Consider the following 16,654-nt stretch of genomic DNA (forward strand, 5'->3'; position numbering starts at 1 on the left):
CATAAATACCCCAGATTTCTTTTGTCTCATATAAAATTAGTACCATTTGAGAAAAATAGGCTCTTCCCCCATTGAGAAAACTCACATTTTAAATAACATAAATAGAAATGATTTGCAACAAATGAAAAAGAACAGCTGACAACATCCAGAAAATAACTCCTGGACAAATAAATAGGAAATAACACTGTGGAGACTTAAAAATAAAACAAACAAAAAAAAGGATCCTCAAGTTTCTCAGCTTATGCCAGTTTGTGTGTTTGTGTGTGTGTGTGTATCATGGCAAGGAATGAGATGGGAAGCAGCCAAGCTCTCAGAGGTGCCCGATCCTCCTGTAGGAATCTGCGTGCACTGCTCGCTGCTCCGGTAGCAAGGCCTAGAGAGAGAAGGCAAGTGGGACACTTCACCCTGATATCCAGGTTGTCTTTATAAATACGTATGTACACAAAGCAAAGCACCAGAACGAGCCAAGCAAGCAACACAAGACAAAAACACACGGAGGAGAAAGCAGGCAGAGCACCACATTACATTTCTCTGTATTAGTGCTACACAAATGCAATTGAGGAAATACTCAGGATGTGTTTTCTAGAGGTCAGGATGCTGAAGAGGACTCATCCACATTTTGGGGGATTTAAAGAGATCAGTGACAGCAACGTGTGCCAATGGCAAAGCAGTTATACTTCAAGGGGAGATTATCTGCCACTACATATTGCCTCAAGTTGCCAAAAAGCATTTGTGACAGCATTTGCTTGACCACCTCCTCAAACCTAGTTGCAAGCCTTCTGCTGAGACGGCTGAACAAGCTGTTGGTCAGAGGTTATTTGAATTTTCCAAAGCACAACAGCAGAGAGGGGGAGTTGAGCAACTCTGTGTACTCCCAGCAGAACGATGGGTTGGCAGAGGTTGGAGGCAACTTCTGGGAACCTTGGCTCAGGGATGGGCCCACAGCACTCATTATTGAGCAAGGCTCAGCACAGGTTGCCCAAGGAGGCTGTGGATGCCCCATCCCTGCAGGCATCCAAGGCCAGGCTGGATGTGGCTCTGGGCAGCCTGGGCTGCTGGTTGGCGACCTGCACACAGCAGGGGGTTGGAACTGGGTGAGCACTGTGCTCCTTTGCAACCCAGGCCATCTTATGTGGCAGTGCTGCTGTCTGGGACAAGGTAGGCAGGTTAACAGAGGAGAAAAGGATGAGGGGCTTTAATGGGGTGATGTTGGAATAGTGAGCTTGGTAAGCAACAGCTCCACACAGACCGTAAAGCAAAGGATAACACAGACCACCGTAGCCATGATCAAAAAGTAATGAAGAATGTAAAGCAAAAGGAGCACACAAATTCCAAAAAGGAGGGTAACTTTGGTGCCTTACACAGAAGAGCTGGGGATTGAAGAAAGCTGCGAAGTGCAAAGCAGCACCAGCAAAACAAGGTTGTTAATTGATGCAGAAAACATGGATGGCATGACATTGTACTCAATGGGGAAAAGACACTGAAGAGGGGTTAGGATGCAATTTCCCAAGGTGCTAAAGGGAATGGACATAATCTCAACTAGATGTTTGCTTCAGGATGACGAAGGGAAGAGAAAGGATTAAAGGTGTGCTTAAAGCAGCAGTTGGGTTTGTCCCAGCTTAAAGCATCCACACTTTGCCCTTGTTTACAGTTGCATAACGAACGCTTCACAGCAGTGACTTCAGAAAGTCATGTAGTAGAGCCCACAAAAACAGCTGTAGGAGATGCTCCAAACTGGAACTTCGTTCACATCTGTTCACTTTAAGTAAAAATCGATACAAAAAGAGAAGTTACAAGCATTAAGTGCATTGACAGCAAACGCTTGCAAAACCTCTGGGAAAGGATTTTTATATTCATGAAGGTTCTGGGAAATAGAAGTGATGCATCTGTAGAACTGCGGGTTCCAGGATATGATTAGTTTGCAAATTGCTTCTCAGGCTTTCAAAAGCAGAATTACAAAACTACTTCTAATGCAATGCACACTGCACATTCACTTTGCAGATGCTGCTGCTGTAATGTAGCTTTTATTGATTTCAAAATTCGACTGCATGCTTTGCTTTCCAATGTGTGTGACCAAATACATCAGTAGTGCACCTCCATCATCACTCAGTGAAAGGGAGAGAACTTACAATTCATTTATTTTTCCTTCTCTCCTGCATTCTTTGCTGTTAAGCTCCTTTGCAGGGAACTGTTCTCCTTAATGCTGTGATTTAAAACAGTCACTGCAAGTTTTATCAGCTTTAGAAACTATTCTGCACTAGATTTCTGCATTCTATTTTTTTCCATAATACATCTTTCAAAATACACCTACTAACATGGTCAGATCTTTGAACTTGAGAGACTTAAAGCTTATATAAATATATCAATTCCTGATTTTTCTCTATATAAAATCCAAGAGAGTGTAAAATGTATTTTTTCTGCTAACAGGTTAATAAAAACATTAGTCTTTTATTTAAGTTACTTAGAGCTTTATCTTAAGTCACACTGTTATTTTAAGATACGTGCCCAAAGCCAAAGCTTTAGAGATTGAGGGATGTGGTCACCAAAACATCATCTGGCTTTTCCAATGAAAAAGACCTGCAGGAAGGGGGAGCTGAGCAACTTTAAGTAGTCCAAGCAAAACTACGGGTTGGTTGGCAGCCTAATTTTAAGGTTCATTTTACATGGGAGATGCAAAATTTGCTACTAGAGCTTATTATTGCTCATCATTCAGTCTTTCATGTGGAAATACGAGGAGTGACTCAGCCCAGTGAGTGCAGTGGCTGTATCTTTGTTGGAATTAGATTGCTTTCCCTCAGAAGCACCAGGGATGATGTCTCAGGATAACAGGAATGGTGCCCTCCAAACAACGTCCTGTCGTGGCCAAATAATGAAGATGGGGAGACCTTACAAAAAGGGTTTCTTGTTGGTATTATGCTCTGCTATGTCTCACGTGGCAGAACTCCACGTGGCAGCAACAGCCTGAACTCATGTTTTATGTCTGATGCCAGTGTCTATGCAATGTGTATTTTCCAGAGCAAAGGTTCCAGACATGGACATTAGGGAAAATAAAAATCCAACTACAGACACTGACTGCACATTGATCACAAGGAGAAAAGCCACAGTTGGATGTGGATGGAGCCACGAAGGAAAAGGGACTTCAGAACCGAACCACGGCTCAAGCTGCACTTGCTGAATAAAGGCACAGCTTTGATGCAACTAATTTCAATTTTCGAACTGGCATAAACAGAGAACGGATCTCAGAAGTCAAAACACCAAACGAACCCAACACCCCACCGAAGTAACAGCCTGCAGAGAAACGAGAGCCTTACCTGCTGCACGTTGGTTTCAGAAGGTCTGCTTTCAAGCTCCTCCTGCAACCGCTGGCCCCTCTGCTCCGCCTGCAGCAGCTGCTGCTGGAGCTGCAGGAACTGCTCCCTGGGCACCACGGCACAGCCCTGCTGTGGGAGCTCCCGAGGGTGCAGGGGCTGGCTAAGCATCCCGCTGCTGCTCGAGCGTCGCATCTGCGGAGCAACACAGACAGGCTGTCAGGGGAGAGCAGCACGGCGGGTTGCTCGAGGTGCGTTTCTGGAGTTGTTCTTGCATGATACACGATGCGCCGAGCTTAAAGCTTAAAGCATCTCTTGTGCACAAGGGAAGCGAGTTTGAAGCCGTAACAGATGCTAAGGTAAGCTCTTCCCAGTGGAAAAGATGCATCTTTACATGCAGTTCTGCAAAGTCTACTGGAGATTGAGCTTTGATTCGTAACTTCAGGCCTGCATTATGGCTCATTGAATCTCTGGCAAAATCCTGAACAGGTCTGTGCTGAGCTATAACTTCACTTTTGTTTTTAATTTTAACCTTAGCCCTTGCAACTCTTCTAGTAACAGCACCTTGGTACAAATAAAAGCACTGGTATAGAATTATCACAGAATCATTAAGACCTCTAAGATCCCCCAGTCCAACTATCCACCTACAACCAATGCTGCCCACTAACCGTGCCCCTAAGCCTGCACCCACCTTTCCTTAACACCTCCAGAGATGGTGACTCCACCACCTCCCTGGGCAGCCTGTCCCAACCCAACCACTCTTTCAGAGAAGAAATTCTTCCTAATATTCAAGCTAGCATGAGGCAGGCTGAAGGTGGTGCCCACCAGCGCTGCTTATTTCTAGTCTTTAATCTACTCAAAAAGCAAAACAAAATCCTAAAAGCAAAACATTTTCTATACAGTCTAAAGTGATCGAAGTATCTTCATGCTCTCTGCTGTGCTGTATTCTGAGTTCACCACTTAGGAGCCCTCTGTTGAACAGAAGACCTCACACATTTTATGTCTTTCATTTAGAGTCATGCCACAAGCGGAGCTTGTTAAAATTTGAGACTTAAGCTTCAGCCAAGCCAATTTGCAGCTTGCATTTGCATAAGATTAATGCTTTCTTCACGTAAAAATCATTCTTCCTGTAAGAGCCAGCTAACCACATCACAAAATCCTCCCGTTATCTCATAACCATTACTCTGGTCCCTTAGGAAAAGGTATGTGAGATTACATTAGCAGTATTACTTTTCCTTTCACAAGTGCTGTAATTAAGGCCTCAATTAGCATCACAGTTCCGTTATTGAGTTCATCTATAATGGAATCAACTATAAGCATCTGACATAAGGGTGTAATTCCATCGAGGGCACTGCTCTAATGGTGTATCCAATGGTGGAGCCCTAATGAAGATAGAGAGGGGCTTGAAATGTGATAAGAACATGAGTGCTGTGGCTGTGATAGCATCTGCCCACCTCTGCTGGCTCAAATAAATAGAATATAGGCTTAGAAGCCATTTTAAAGTAGTGTAAGTATTTTAAAAAAGCTTTTCTAAAAAATATACATAATTATATATCAGGAGGTTCTCTTGAATCAACTTGGCTATAACGAAGCTATTCTTTTACCAACAGCATAAACAGTAGAAATAATGAAATGTGAATGGGATTTGTGCAGGGTTTCATGTGATGTTGTCAAGCACACGAGTGGAAAAGCTGAGGAAACACCAATAAATGCTAACATCTCAAAATTAATTTGCTAATGGCTAATGAAAACAGTGTAGTCTTGCCATATTCATCTGTGGAAGGAAGTGGAACAGTAAGGAGCTCACTAAACTATCAGGGATGACACAGTGTGACCACATATCAGTCAGTACTAGGGAAACACTTGACAGTCTGGTGAAAAGGCATGCAAAAGGCCAGAGGCAAACACGAGGACACCTTCAGGCCTCACAGTCACTGGGTGAGAAGGAGGGGATGGAGCCACTTTTCATTTTCTCATGATCAGTTGAATCCCTTTGAATGCAATCGGTCATTTCTCCATTTTCACTGCAACCCCTTTGGAATATCCAATGTTTTCCTATCAAACCAAATCACAGCATGCATTACCTGCACCCAACAGGTCAGTGCAGCTGCCAAAGGAAGGACGATACATTAAAATGAATAGTGGCTCCTCTACTTCGAAAGATGCATGGAGTAAAAAAGAAAACCCATTCAAAAGTGTTTTCTTCATGCTATGGTAGTACATTGAAAATGGTTGCTCTACCTTCGCACACTATTTCAGAAAGAGAACTGCACCCTTCTCTGCTAGTTCCAACCACTGAGTTCTAGACAGGTTAGCCATGGACAAAAGGAGAACAGGCACAAAAGAGAAAGTTAGAGGTCACAAAGTGCTAAGTGAATGTTATACACTCCTGTTGGGATAATGTCGTCAGAAATAACAAGTCCTGCATGTTTGAATTACAGGTTTTGGGAGAAAACCCAGTTCCATACTTGATGGTCAGACTGAAGAGTTTAACAGAGTTGGGATTTTTCCCAAAGCATAATTAAAAATACACGAAGCAAAGGCACAGGAAATAAAACTGTTTTCAACAACTTGCCAAAATTTCATTTTTTCTAATCAAGTTTTTAATAATTTTACAGCTAATTACATAGTATATTCAGCATAACATGCTTCCCATTTGCTTCCTTCATGAAAACCATGAGGTATTTCAACAAACAGTGCTGCAAAAGCCTCATCTATAAGACTGCCTCATTTATGGAACAAGTAAAAAGTGTTTTAAACTCAAATTCAGACCATCATTGCAGAGACAGCTCAGAGGTTCTGCTAAGCAAGGCTTCCATTCAGCCAACTATTCTCATAAATAAGAACAGGCTTCTACATTAAGAGCAGCATTAAACAAATATTAGTTAGGGAATTTGAGGTGATATGTTTTAGGAAGGAAGAACAAAGTGTTAGCCTTGCCTCAAGCACAGAAACAAGATTCTTCCCTGTTTGACTTTGTATGTGGAACATTACACAAGTTACCATGAACCACACTGTGCTTCACAGAAGCACATTCATCACACTAACACTGATCATGAAACATTAGAGGACATCAATTCTCCCAGTTTTGATCATTTTCCCTGAAGAGGAAAGGTTTTTTTTACTTTCATTTTATAAATAAATTCACGGATTCAGTGACACACTGATAAACCTCCACACTACAGTCAGTGCGGTCAGCACCTATTGAGAAGTACCTCCATTAACTGATCGTCCAGCTTGACTTGCTTTTTCCTTAGCCCTTCATTTTCTGAGCTTGTTTCCAATTCGTGTCCAACAGAGTTCATCTGACTGATCTATGGGAGACAAGACGTTTCCTTAGAAAGGCAGCAGCTTCATTTTATCTGTTGTATTCAACATGCGAGTCATGAGTCGCTGCACATCACACCAACTCCAGGTTAAGTATTTGGACTAACCTTCCTATTTGCAGAGGACAACTCCTTCTGTAGCTGTTCACATTCTCTCTTCAAGCTTAGTTTCTCCTGCTCTATGGCTTTGACAATACCTGACTGGCTTTGATGCTTCTGATGCTTTAAAGAAAGGACAGTGGATTCCAGCTGTCGGATCTAAAGAGACCAGAGATGAACAAATGTGAGAAGACATTCCAAACCATTCCGTCTGCTTTGTAGTGACATTTTTGAAACATTCCAGTAAGTCAAAACTGACAGCCCACTGCAAATCAATTGCATTTGCAATATCTGGTACCAGTTGATTTGAGATTCATAACAAATTCTGGTACTTTTGATATTTTAGCTTTGACCAACTCTTTCTCCTCCCCATCATCTGCCTAATATTGTGAGCTGGGAAATTAAATGTGAAGAATGCTAGAAGATGTAATAAATAAATCCCAGAGTTGTAGGCATTGGAAGGGCCCTCTGGAGATTCCCCATTCAGCCCAGGGTGGATGGTGAAAGGACAAGGGGAATGGTTTGAAACTGAGCCAGGGGAGGTTTAGGTTGGATATGAGGAGGAAGTCTTTCAGCCAGAGGGTGGTGAGGCACTGGAACAGGTTGCCCAAGGAGGCTGTGGATGCCCCATCCCTGCAGGCATTCAAGGCCAGGCTGGATGTGGCTCTGGGCAGCCTGGGCTGCTGGTTGGCGACCTGCACACAGCAGGGGGTTGGAACTGGGTGAGCACTGTGCTCCTTTGCAACCCAGGCCATGCCATGCTGTGATTCTATGAACCCTCTGCTAACGCTGGTTCCCTACAGTAGGTTGCACAGGAAAGTGTCCAGATGGGTTTTGCATATTTCCAGAGGAGGCCCCACCACTTCTCTGGGCAGCCCATGCCAGGGCTCTGACACAGATGATGACCCCCCACCATCTCTGCAGCCCTCCATTGGCTTCTCACCAGCAGCTGCACATCTGCTTGGAACTGAGGAACCCAGAAGGAGATCCAGTGCTCCAGATATGGCCTCCTCAGGGCAGAGCAGAGGGGGCAGACCAAAAATCTTAGACAAGAAACTATCTGAACCATCCCCTACCTTCTCCCTGGCATGCATCAGCTCCGTGGCAGAGCTGCGGGCTTCCCTCTGCAGCCGCTCCTTCTCCTGCCGCAGCAGCTGCTGCTCCTGGGCCATCAGCTGCTCCAGCTCATCCTGCTGTGTGCACCCTGGAGAAGGCACAGCCCGTGCTAGGACCCGGTTCTTAAGACAGACAGAATTGCAGGGTTAGGCCTTCAACAGAGAAGCAGACGTTTTCTCCGTTCAGGTGGTGTTTAAGGAGGCTTTTGGTAGGCTGGGAGGCAGATGGAACCCTGCAGCTATGTGCCATTTTCCAGTCAAATCCAGCATGGTCACCCCAGTGTGCAGCCAAGCACTTTGCCAAAATCACAGCTGGAATGGTTACTGTGAGCACACACACAGCTCGATGGCACAAAAAGGCAATTTGGGCTCTATTTTGCAGCCTCATTGAATAAATAATAGAACTCTATTACATATTATTCAGTAAAGCTGTGATTCAGCTCCTGTTGCACAATTCTGAAGCACTCTCCTTTCTGTGTGGTCATTAAATATTCCTTTAATTACACAGCAAAGGAGCCAAATCAGGGGTTAAATTCATAATGGCAATGCAGGACTGCTGCCTGCCCCCTCCTTCAGACCCACCTCATCATCAGCTTGGCATTGCAAACAACCTTACCAGACTAATGATAGTTAACTCTTAAACATGAAAACTATTAAAACCAGAAAGCATCATAGAAATACTGTCTTTTTTTTTATGCCCTCCTCCCTGTAGGCAGTTTGATTGCTAGCTTTCTATCACTTGTGTTTATAAGAGTCAAAACCAATGTCATTCAGAATCTGCTTGCTCAGGCCTGCAGCACTATTTCTGCCTTGCTCATTAACGAGCCAACCTAACAATTAGACTGGCTCCGGCGACAGGATGCCCAACTGTAAGTCATCCACGTGGATCTGATAGAGGTCAGTTACCTTCTCATTGGCGTTCTGCAGCTGCTTGTGTAAAGACATCACCTCTTGTTCAAGGGCTTCCTTCTCCTGCTGTGCCACCCGCAGGTCCGACCTCAGGCAGGACATTTGGAGGCTGGTGTTCTGCAGGGTTTCATCCAAGCTCTGAACCTGCAACGTGCCACAAATCTCTGCTATTTGACTGCTGACTGTTGGAAGGGGTGATGAGATGACGCTGGTAGCCCAGCTCACGGAAATGATAAACAGTTTCTGCTTCAAATTAGCTGCCCCACCCTCTTAAAAATGGCCAAAATACTGCGCTCAGACATCTTCCATCTCAGAATACTTATTGTGATATGCTGGGAAAAGGAGATTCCTTTTGAATTATTTCTTCTTGGTGGCCCTTAGCCAAAAAGAGACAAGAGCAGTGCCATCAGCCAAGCAAATGGCCATTTGTCCCTTCTCTTGGCTGCTATGAAACAAACTACCACCGAGAAGCAGGGAGCAAAAGCTGGATCTCTGCAGTGCTTGAGGGACAGCTGGGCAGAGTGAGTTGGCAAGAGGAACTTGGATGTGGGGAAAAAAGGTCATATTTAACAAGTTTCCTTTTGTCCTTTAAGGACTCACTTTGAAAGCCCATCAAAACACCCATTCTGAGTTGCATGAAGTCTTTGCACATGCTAGAAGAGGGCTGTTTTCTATGAAAACAGCTGTACCAGAAATTCCAAAATGCTTTGATTCAGGACTGTAACAAAACCCACTGTTATACCTTCTCCTGTGAAACTGATAGCTGTGTTTTCAGGGTCTGACTCTGTTGTTCCCAGGACTTCTGCTCCTGCTTCAAGCTGCCAACAGCGCTCTCCAAGAAGCTTACTTTGGCCACCTGGAATAAGATTACACGGCTAAGGCTGAATCATTTGGGATTTTCTTTAACTCAATTTGACTTTAGGAGTTACGATAGATGGAGTTACAGCTATGCAAGGAAATTGGAGGAGAGCAAAAAAAAAAAAGCCAACCAAGTCAGTTTGAATCTGTGCAGAACAGGATCATTATTTATGGCACGCCTACTGTGCTGCTCCAGCCTGGAGTTAGAATACAGAGTGCAAGAACACTGTCCTCCTTGTCCTGCTGCAACATTCCCATCCATGCCTCTGCTCCACAGTGCTTGGAATTTGCTACGTAACCAAACTGCACTCAAACTATGCTCCAAAAGCTCTCTTTAAGAGCAGTAAGGGAAAAAATGCAATGGCACAGAAGCCTTGATCTGGCCTGAAAATAAGAAGGAAACCCAAAGCAGTTTCATAGCTTAGAGGGATGCAGACTGTGATATAAGAACTTCAGCACCTTGTTGCAGCATGCAGGTAGGGACATGGGTGTGCAGTCCTGCCTTACCTTATCAACACATCTGCTTAATTCCTCGCTCAGCGCTTCCTTTTCTTTCAGCAGCTTTTCGTTCTTAGTCATCAAGCTAGAGACTTCATTCTGAAGGTCAGAGATGTCAGGGCACCTGGGCAGCTGTGGGAGACAACCCCCTCCATCAGTTCAGAGCTTTACATGCAAGCACCAAAGGGTTCTCCTCACCTTAGGACCAATTGTAGCGTACTGGATAGAGTGGAAAAGATGGGAGCAGAATACCACCCATGACCCAGGGCAGCCTGTGTGCCACACACCTGCAGACAGGTGCTACACCTCCTGCACAGCTTGTATTAGTGTGTTAAAGCCCATGACATAATATAGGACCCATTGGGCTGTACAACACCAATTGCATCGGAAAGAGGACATATCAGATACTAAATCTTTGAATTTTCATTTTGTGTATTATGCTGGGTTTTGGTTTTTATTTTTATGAATAACCAGAACAGACAATTCTCCTTCCCACATCCACGTCCCCAGTCACCTTCTAACATCAACAGAGTAGATAAGGCTTTGGATACCTCCTTCCCAGAGAAGAAGGAAAGAAAAGCCACCCAGCTGACTTCTGATCCCTTTCCCATCTGGCACAGAGCACAGGCTTTGTCTGCCTGCTCCTGTGCACTTTGGGCTTTGCTCACTCAATCTTCTGTCTTTAATTACACTTGAGCAGCAATCCACTCTTGACTCAATAGATCTCATCTGCTTTTGCTTTTTAAGGCCATTATAAATCCCAAGCATTGGGAACATCAAATGAGTGCTCTGCTTTAAAGAAAATAACTTTGTGGCACCCTAATCAGGAAGGCTAATTCATTTGTAGCCTTCTTTATCTATAATTATCATTACATACTTACTGCCAAATGAAGCCTGTTTATATGGGCAAGAGCCAGGCCCTCCAGGAAATTATCTTTTTAAAGTTCCGAGCTGTCAAAATCTTCAAGTGCTACTCTTATTGTTGTCAATATATAGGGGTCATGGTGGAAGCAACTACACCTTCAGAGGAGCTGGATGGATGTCACCAACTGCTCAGCGAAACATTCCACCCTACTCACACACAAGCTAGAAAAGCCTTTTATGTTGTTGAATTAAAGTCTTTAAGTCTTGGTCTTTGTCACTAACAACTAACCGTGAAGATCTACTGCTTTGGAGTAACTTTTGCTTGCTTAGACTTTGCCAAAATCAACCACAATTGAACAGCTGTGCCTTGCTCTGAGAGGCTGTCTCAAGAAGGTTTATAACAATGTCCTTGATAACATACATTACATTGTGACATTTGGTTAGAGAAATTAACTATTTCCATCCCAATCAAGAGCGCAGGGCCCAAGAAGAGACAGGTTGCTGGCTCTAAGCCACCACCTGATGGTACCTGGATAGGGTGCCATACCTGTTTTGCCTTCTCCAGCTCCTCCTTGAGAAGGCGGTTTTCCTGCTCCAACACATGAGCTTGAACTTTCATTTTTGACAGCTCCGTCTCCAAGGAGGACACCACATTTGATGACTGCAAGAAGTAAAAAGCCCAGATTTCATTTTGAGAGACAGTAATGAAGGTTAAGCAGAGGGTGCTGGGACCAGTGATATGGGTTAGGGAAATGGATGCAACTCCTAAAGGTTCAGTTGCTCCATTCCATTAGAGCCACTTATCCCATACCTTTACTTTATTGTTCTCTAGTTCCTCTTTCAGTGCCAATCTCTCCTTTTCCCACTCTTCCAGGGTACATTTTCCTGCTTCCCTTTCCTTTTGCTTGAGCACCCTTGCCAGCTGTTGGTTGAGATCCTGCACATCCGCTTGGTTTTTGGAGTTCCTCTGATTCAGTTCTGTGTTTTCAGAGTCCAGCTGCTGGTTCCTCACCTTCAGATCTGCTACCTGAATTGGGAGAGCAGTGTCAGTTATGATTAATTTTGCACTGAATGGTAGATTATCTTTTTTGAAACAATTGCAATAGCATTACAGTTGCCTTCAGATTGGGCCACCTAAGGAAGGAGCAATGATCACACAGTGATGTTTCTCCAGAAAAGCTGATAGACTCAGTCTGCATACCTGCTTTTTCAGATTGTCAACCATCTTCTGCACAGCCATTTTCTCCTTCCTTACCGCCTCTATCTTTTGCCTAGGAAAAGAAAAGCTCATCAGAATAAGAGTTACTTGTTGATATACATGCCTGCAAAAACAAGCTGGTTCAGCTCACAGGAAATGGTCGTTCTGGACTTTCATTTTATACTTAGCATCACTACTTTACACAGACTTGGTGAGTACCTGCCTCCTTGACACCACCATGCATTTCTTTCCTAGAAGACTGAGGGCTGGAGCACCTCTCCTATAAGGAAAGGTTGAGGGAACTGGGCTTGTTTAGCTTGCAGAAGAGAAGGCTCCGGGGAGACCTCATTGTGTTCTTCCAGTGCTTGAAGGGAGCGGATAAACAGGAGGGGGAACGGCTGTTTGTGAGGGTGGGTGGTGATAGGACAAGGGGAATGGTTTTAAAGTGAGACAGGGGAGGTTTGGGTTGGATATGAGGAGGAAGTTTTTCCCCCAGAGGGTGGTGAGGCACTGGAACAGGTTGCCCAAGGAGGCTGTGGATGCCCCATCCCTGCAGGCATTCAAGGCCAGGCTGGATGTGGCTCTGGGCAGCCTGGGCTGCTGGTTGGTGACCTGCACACAGCAGGGGGTTGGAACTGGGTGAGCACTGCGCTCCTTTGCAACCCAGGCCATTCTGTGATTCTATGACATGACCCATGGGTTAAAGCTCCTCCTTTAGCTCTAGGATCAGGCAGGAGGAACTGTGGGCTGGGGAAGGGCACAGGGATTGCTGATGGCACCAGACAGTCTGCTTGCTTCAAAGCCTGGGCAATACTTAAGGTGTGTAGGAGCTTTAGGAGAATCGATGTGACCTTGCAGCAAGAGCCCAAAGGTGCACACCTGGTCCCACTGAGTCCTTACCGCATCTCCTCCCGGGATCCGTTCAGCTCCCGCAGTTTCAGGCTGGAAGCACTGCCCTCCTCGTTTAACAGCATCACTTTGTTTTTCAGGATGGCATTTTCTTCTCTGAGCTTCTCAGCCTCACACCTGCAGCAGAGAGATGAGACACGTGAGAACAGCTTCTGTGCATCACCAAAGGATAGAAGTCACTGAAAGCCTGACCTGCTTGTGATCCTTGGCAACAAAGCTGCAGCTGGGTAATTCATATGAGCTGTGTATAGATTTTACATTTAGACTGCTTCCTAGATCATGAGAAAGGGGATATTAAGTGTACAAAACACCTGCACAAAGTTAATAAGTTATTTAAGATAGCTAGCAGAAGTTTTGCACTTCAATACTGTACTCTACCTTCTGGTCCTTAACCAATAATGTAGCTGTGGATTTGAAGAGCTCCACACCACCATAAGCAGACTGCAGCACAGGGTCTGCTGTGGCAGGACAAGGGGAAACGGGTTCAAACTAAAAGAGGGGAGAGTTGGATTGGACATAAGGAAGAAGTTATTTACATTAAGGATGGCGAGGCACTGCACAAGGTGCCCAGAGAGGCAGTGCTGCCCCATTCCTAGAGAAATCCAAGATCAGGGGATGGGCTGTGAGCACTGATGGAGCTGTGGGTGTCCCTGTGCACCGTGGGGAGTGGGACCAGATGGCCTTGAAGGGTCCCCTTCCAACTCAAACCATTCAATGGCCCTGTGACTCTTTAGTGTTGACTCTGGTATTTAGAAAAAGCAAAACAATTCTAGCTTTCCAAGTAACACTCAGTGCTAGCAAGGCAAAGAACAAAGAGGTGATATTAGTGACAGCTGAAAGCATTCTGAAAAACTACCACCTTTCGGACATTAACACAGAGGGCCCTGCTGTACACACTGCAAAGGCAACCGCATCCACGGGCGAATCACTTGTGTTACGTCATGCTAAGTCACGTTCAGAGGAGCAAGCCACACGTTTGTTCCAGCCATGGTTATCCACATTCAGACACCTACCAGCAGTCAGATTCTGAGGCACTGCTCTCTAGGGCTAAATGCAGAGGTTAACGTGGCAGCCGCAGGGCGGTCAGTAGGGCTACAGATGGTCAGCAGGACACACTAGGTTAGTTTCTACGTGGAGCAAGCAGCAAGCTGGAGCGTTGTGGGGCTGCCACGCTTCCCACAAAGCTCTAAGTGTACATTACCTCAAAAGATCAACTTTTTGCTGCAGCTCGGTGCACGTGCTTTGTAAGCCATGCATCACTGCGTTCCTCTCCTCCTCCTGGAAATGCATGGCATTGGGGTTAACCAGAGTGGGGACCTCCTCCAGCATCTCATTGTGCTCCTGCAGACCTCTCTTTTCTGTTGATGTTTCCTTCATCGTGCTGCCACATTGGGCATGCTCATCTTGCAGAGCCTTAAGCACTGCCGCCCGTTCTTCTGGCTTTCCAAGCTGGCATCGCAGTCTTAACTTTTCCCTGGACACATCTATTTCTCCCCCAACACTTAGGGTTTGGCCATCTTTCAATTCTCTAACTGTTTTGGGGAGCTGTGTGTTTTCCTCCCAGAGCTTCATACTTTCCAGGTCACTTTCTTCTAGCTTGCAATGAAAGCTTCGCAGTTCACACAGGTTGTCTTCCAGGACTCTGTTTTTTTCAACTAACTTCATCACTTCAGATTTCAGGCCCTCATTTTCTGCCTGAATTTCTTCTTGCAGTGACAGCAGCTTGGCTTGTGCCATCAATCTTTCTTGCAACTCCTCAACCCTCTGCCAGAGTTGAGGTATTGCACTCTCCAGGTCACCATTCATCGACCCAGGAGCACGTTCCAGTTCTTTGACGTGCTTGAGCTCAGTCTGCAGCTTTGAAGCATCGGGATGAAAGCTGTTACTCTTGGGAGCTGCTCTGTTACTTAGACAGACATTCTGCTGTTTAATACCATTTTGGAGTATTTTTAGCCTGGGTACTCTCTCAAGATCTCTGTTTCTTTGCAGCAGAGGCACCTGAGAAACCGCCTCTTGATCTTTGTCAAAGTCAAGGTTGCCATCACTTTCCAGTGCCATTCTACCCCCTGGCACGTGGCAGACCCACACCTCAGGTGCACCACTGTCCACTCCATTTCCATCACACGGCCCCTCCAAACCAGAACCCATCCCTTCTTTCAGGTCTGCAGCGTCAGCCTCCAGGAGCTGAAAGCCATCCAGATCCGTTCCCTTGCCTTCATCTCTACAGTCACAGGGCAGCCCTCCAAAAAGAGGATCCACTTCATCTAGCAGCTGCAATGTTTGGTCAGAGCAATCAGGCTGGGCATGCCCCATGGATCTGCACTCAGCATCTTGCAGCCTTTGCTGCAGCCTGACAATCTCAGCAGCCATCCTGACATTTTCCTTCACAGCTTGCTCATGCACTTTCTGCAGGTTTATGAGAACATCTGCATCATCTCCCAGAGGCTCCGTAGCAGAGAAAGAAGCTATTTTGCTCTTTGCTTTGGTGTATTCGTTTTCCAGGACCCGATAGTGATTCTGTAGTGCAGAAAAACTAAGGTTCTCCCACTGCAACTTCTGCACTTTTTCTTGGAGGTTTGAGATTTCCAAATTCATCTCTGCCTTTTCTGCTTCTGCTTTCACACAAATGTCTTTGTTTAAACTTTCCAAGGCGAGAAGTTTGGAATTCAGTTCTTCCTTCTCCCGCTTATACTCACTGTTGAGTCTCTCCAGCTTTTGGCTGACCAGCTTCCCACTTTCCTCCACCGTGCTGATAAGCTCCTGTTTGTCCTTCAGCTCTTTCTCGTGGTCATTTTGAAGCTGTAGCATCTCACTGCTCAGCTTTCTCTCCTGCTCCTCAGCAGCATCCCTCAGCTCCTGCAGCTCTTTCTGGAGCTGCTCCTTCTCGCACACCAACGCGTTCACCTCCTCTTTAAACTTCTTCTCCAGGAGCTCCTTCTCTTGGCTCAGGGCAACAGATGCAGCCTTTTCATTTGCCAGCCTTTCCTTCAGCTGCTCGTGGGCTTCAGCAACCTCCTGGGCAATCTCATCCCTTTCAAATTCCCACTGAGCCTTCTCCTCTCTCTGCAGTTCCACAAACTCACGCAGCTCTCGCTGGTAGCGGCCCTCCAGACTTTGGATGGTTTCTTCATACTTATTCACAAGTGTTTGGGTGTCAGCAGAGAACTGGCTTTCAGCATGAGATGCTCTTCTGTTATAGTCACTTTCCATTTTTTGCCTAAACGTGGTTAACATAACACATTACTAAACCCTGGGCTATCTCAGGAAGAGATACATTTTCAAGGCTACTTAAACTGAATACTTACTTTCTCCTACTGAGTTTTAGTGGCACTACTGTTTGCTGAGAGCAAAAGTTAAACGAGGCCATTTATTGAAACTTCAGTGATAATTCATTGATAATGCAATGATAATTGCCACGGGATGTGTTCTCCTATACCTGGCGTTGGATTTGTGGGGGCAAACATTCTTGTCCCCATCTCTCCCTGTCAGCCCAGGATGGTCTCATTACTTCTGACACTCACTCCTGACTAGATGCATTTACCTACCACCTGTTTGCTTCTTCAGAAAAGG

At 45.4% G+C, this 16,654-nt stretch overlaps 1 protein-coding gene across 4 annotated transcripts in view; it reads right to left on the reverse strand.

Annotated features, from left to right (window-relative positions):
* NIN (ninein) overlaps window positions 1–16,654 on the reverse strand; it is a 47,957-nt gene that overhangs the window by 3,957 nt on the left and 27,346 nt on the right. The window contains exons 16-28 of one of the 4 annotated variants that reach the window (XM_031553755.1): window positions 14,286–16,301; window positions 13,076–13,201; window positions 12,179–12,248; window positions 11,789–12,004; window positions 11,525–11,638; window positions 10,123–10,245; window positions 9,500–9,613; window positions 8,755–8,901; window positions 7,810–7,971; window positions 6,743–6,892; window positions 6,524–6,622; window positions 3,312–3,503; window positions 7–373 (exon numbers count right to left, since the gene is read on the reverse strand). In XM_031553755.1, the coding sequence (XP_031409615.1) occupies window positions 311–373; window positions 3,312–3,503; window positions 6,524–6,622; window positions 6,743–6,892; window positions 7,810–7,971; window positions 8,755–8,901; window positions 9,500–9,613; window positions 10,123–10,245; window positions 11,525–11,638; window positions 11,789–12,004; window positions 12,179–12,248; window positions 13,076–13,201; window positions 14,286–16,301 (3,592 nt within the window). In that variant the 3' untranslated portion in view covers window positions 7–310. Of the gene's footprint in view, window positions 1–6; window positions 374–3,311; window positions 3,504–5,549; window positions 5,611–6,523; window positions 6,623–6,742; window positions 6,893–7,809; window positions 7,972–8,754; window positions 8,902–9,499; window positions 9,614–10,122; window positions 10,246–11,524; window positions 11,639–11,788; window positions 12,005–12,178; window positions 12,249–13,075; window positions 13,202–14,285; window positions 16,302–16,654 lie in introns of those variants that run through there. The other 3 variants (XM_031553756.1, XM_031553754.1, XM_031553758.1) reach the window with 3 other exon arrangements.

This window comes from Meleagris gallopavo, chromosome 5, assembly GCF_000146605.3.
Source record: "Meleagris gallopavo isolate NT-WF06-2002-E0010 breed Aviagen turkey brand Nicholas breeding stock chromosome 5, Turkey_5.1, whole genome shotgun sequence".
Classification (NCBI taxonomy): domain Eukaryota; kingdom Metazoa; phylum Chordata; class Aves; order Galliformes; family Phasianidae; genus Meleagris; species Meleagris gallopavo.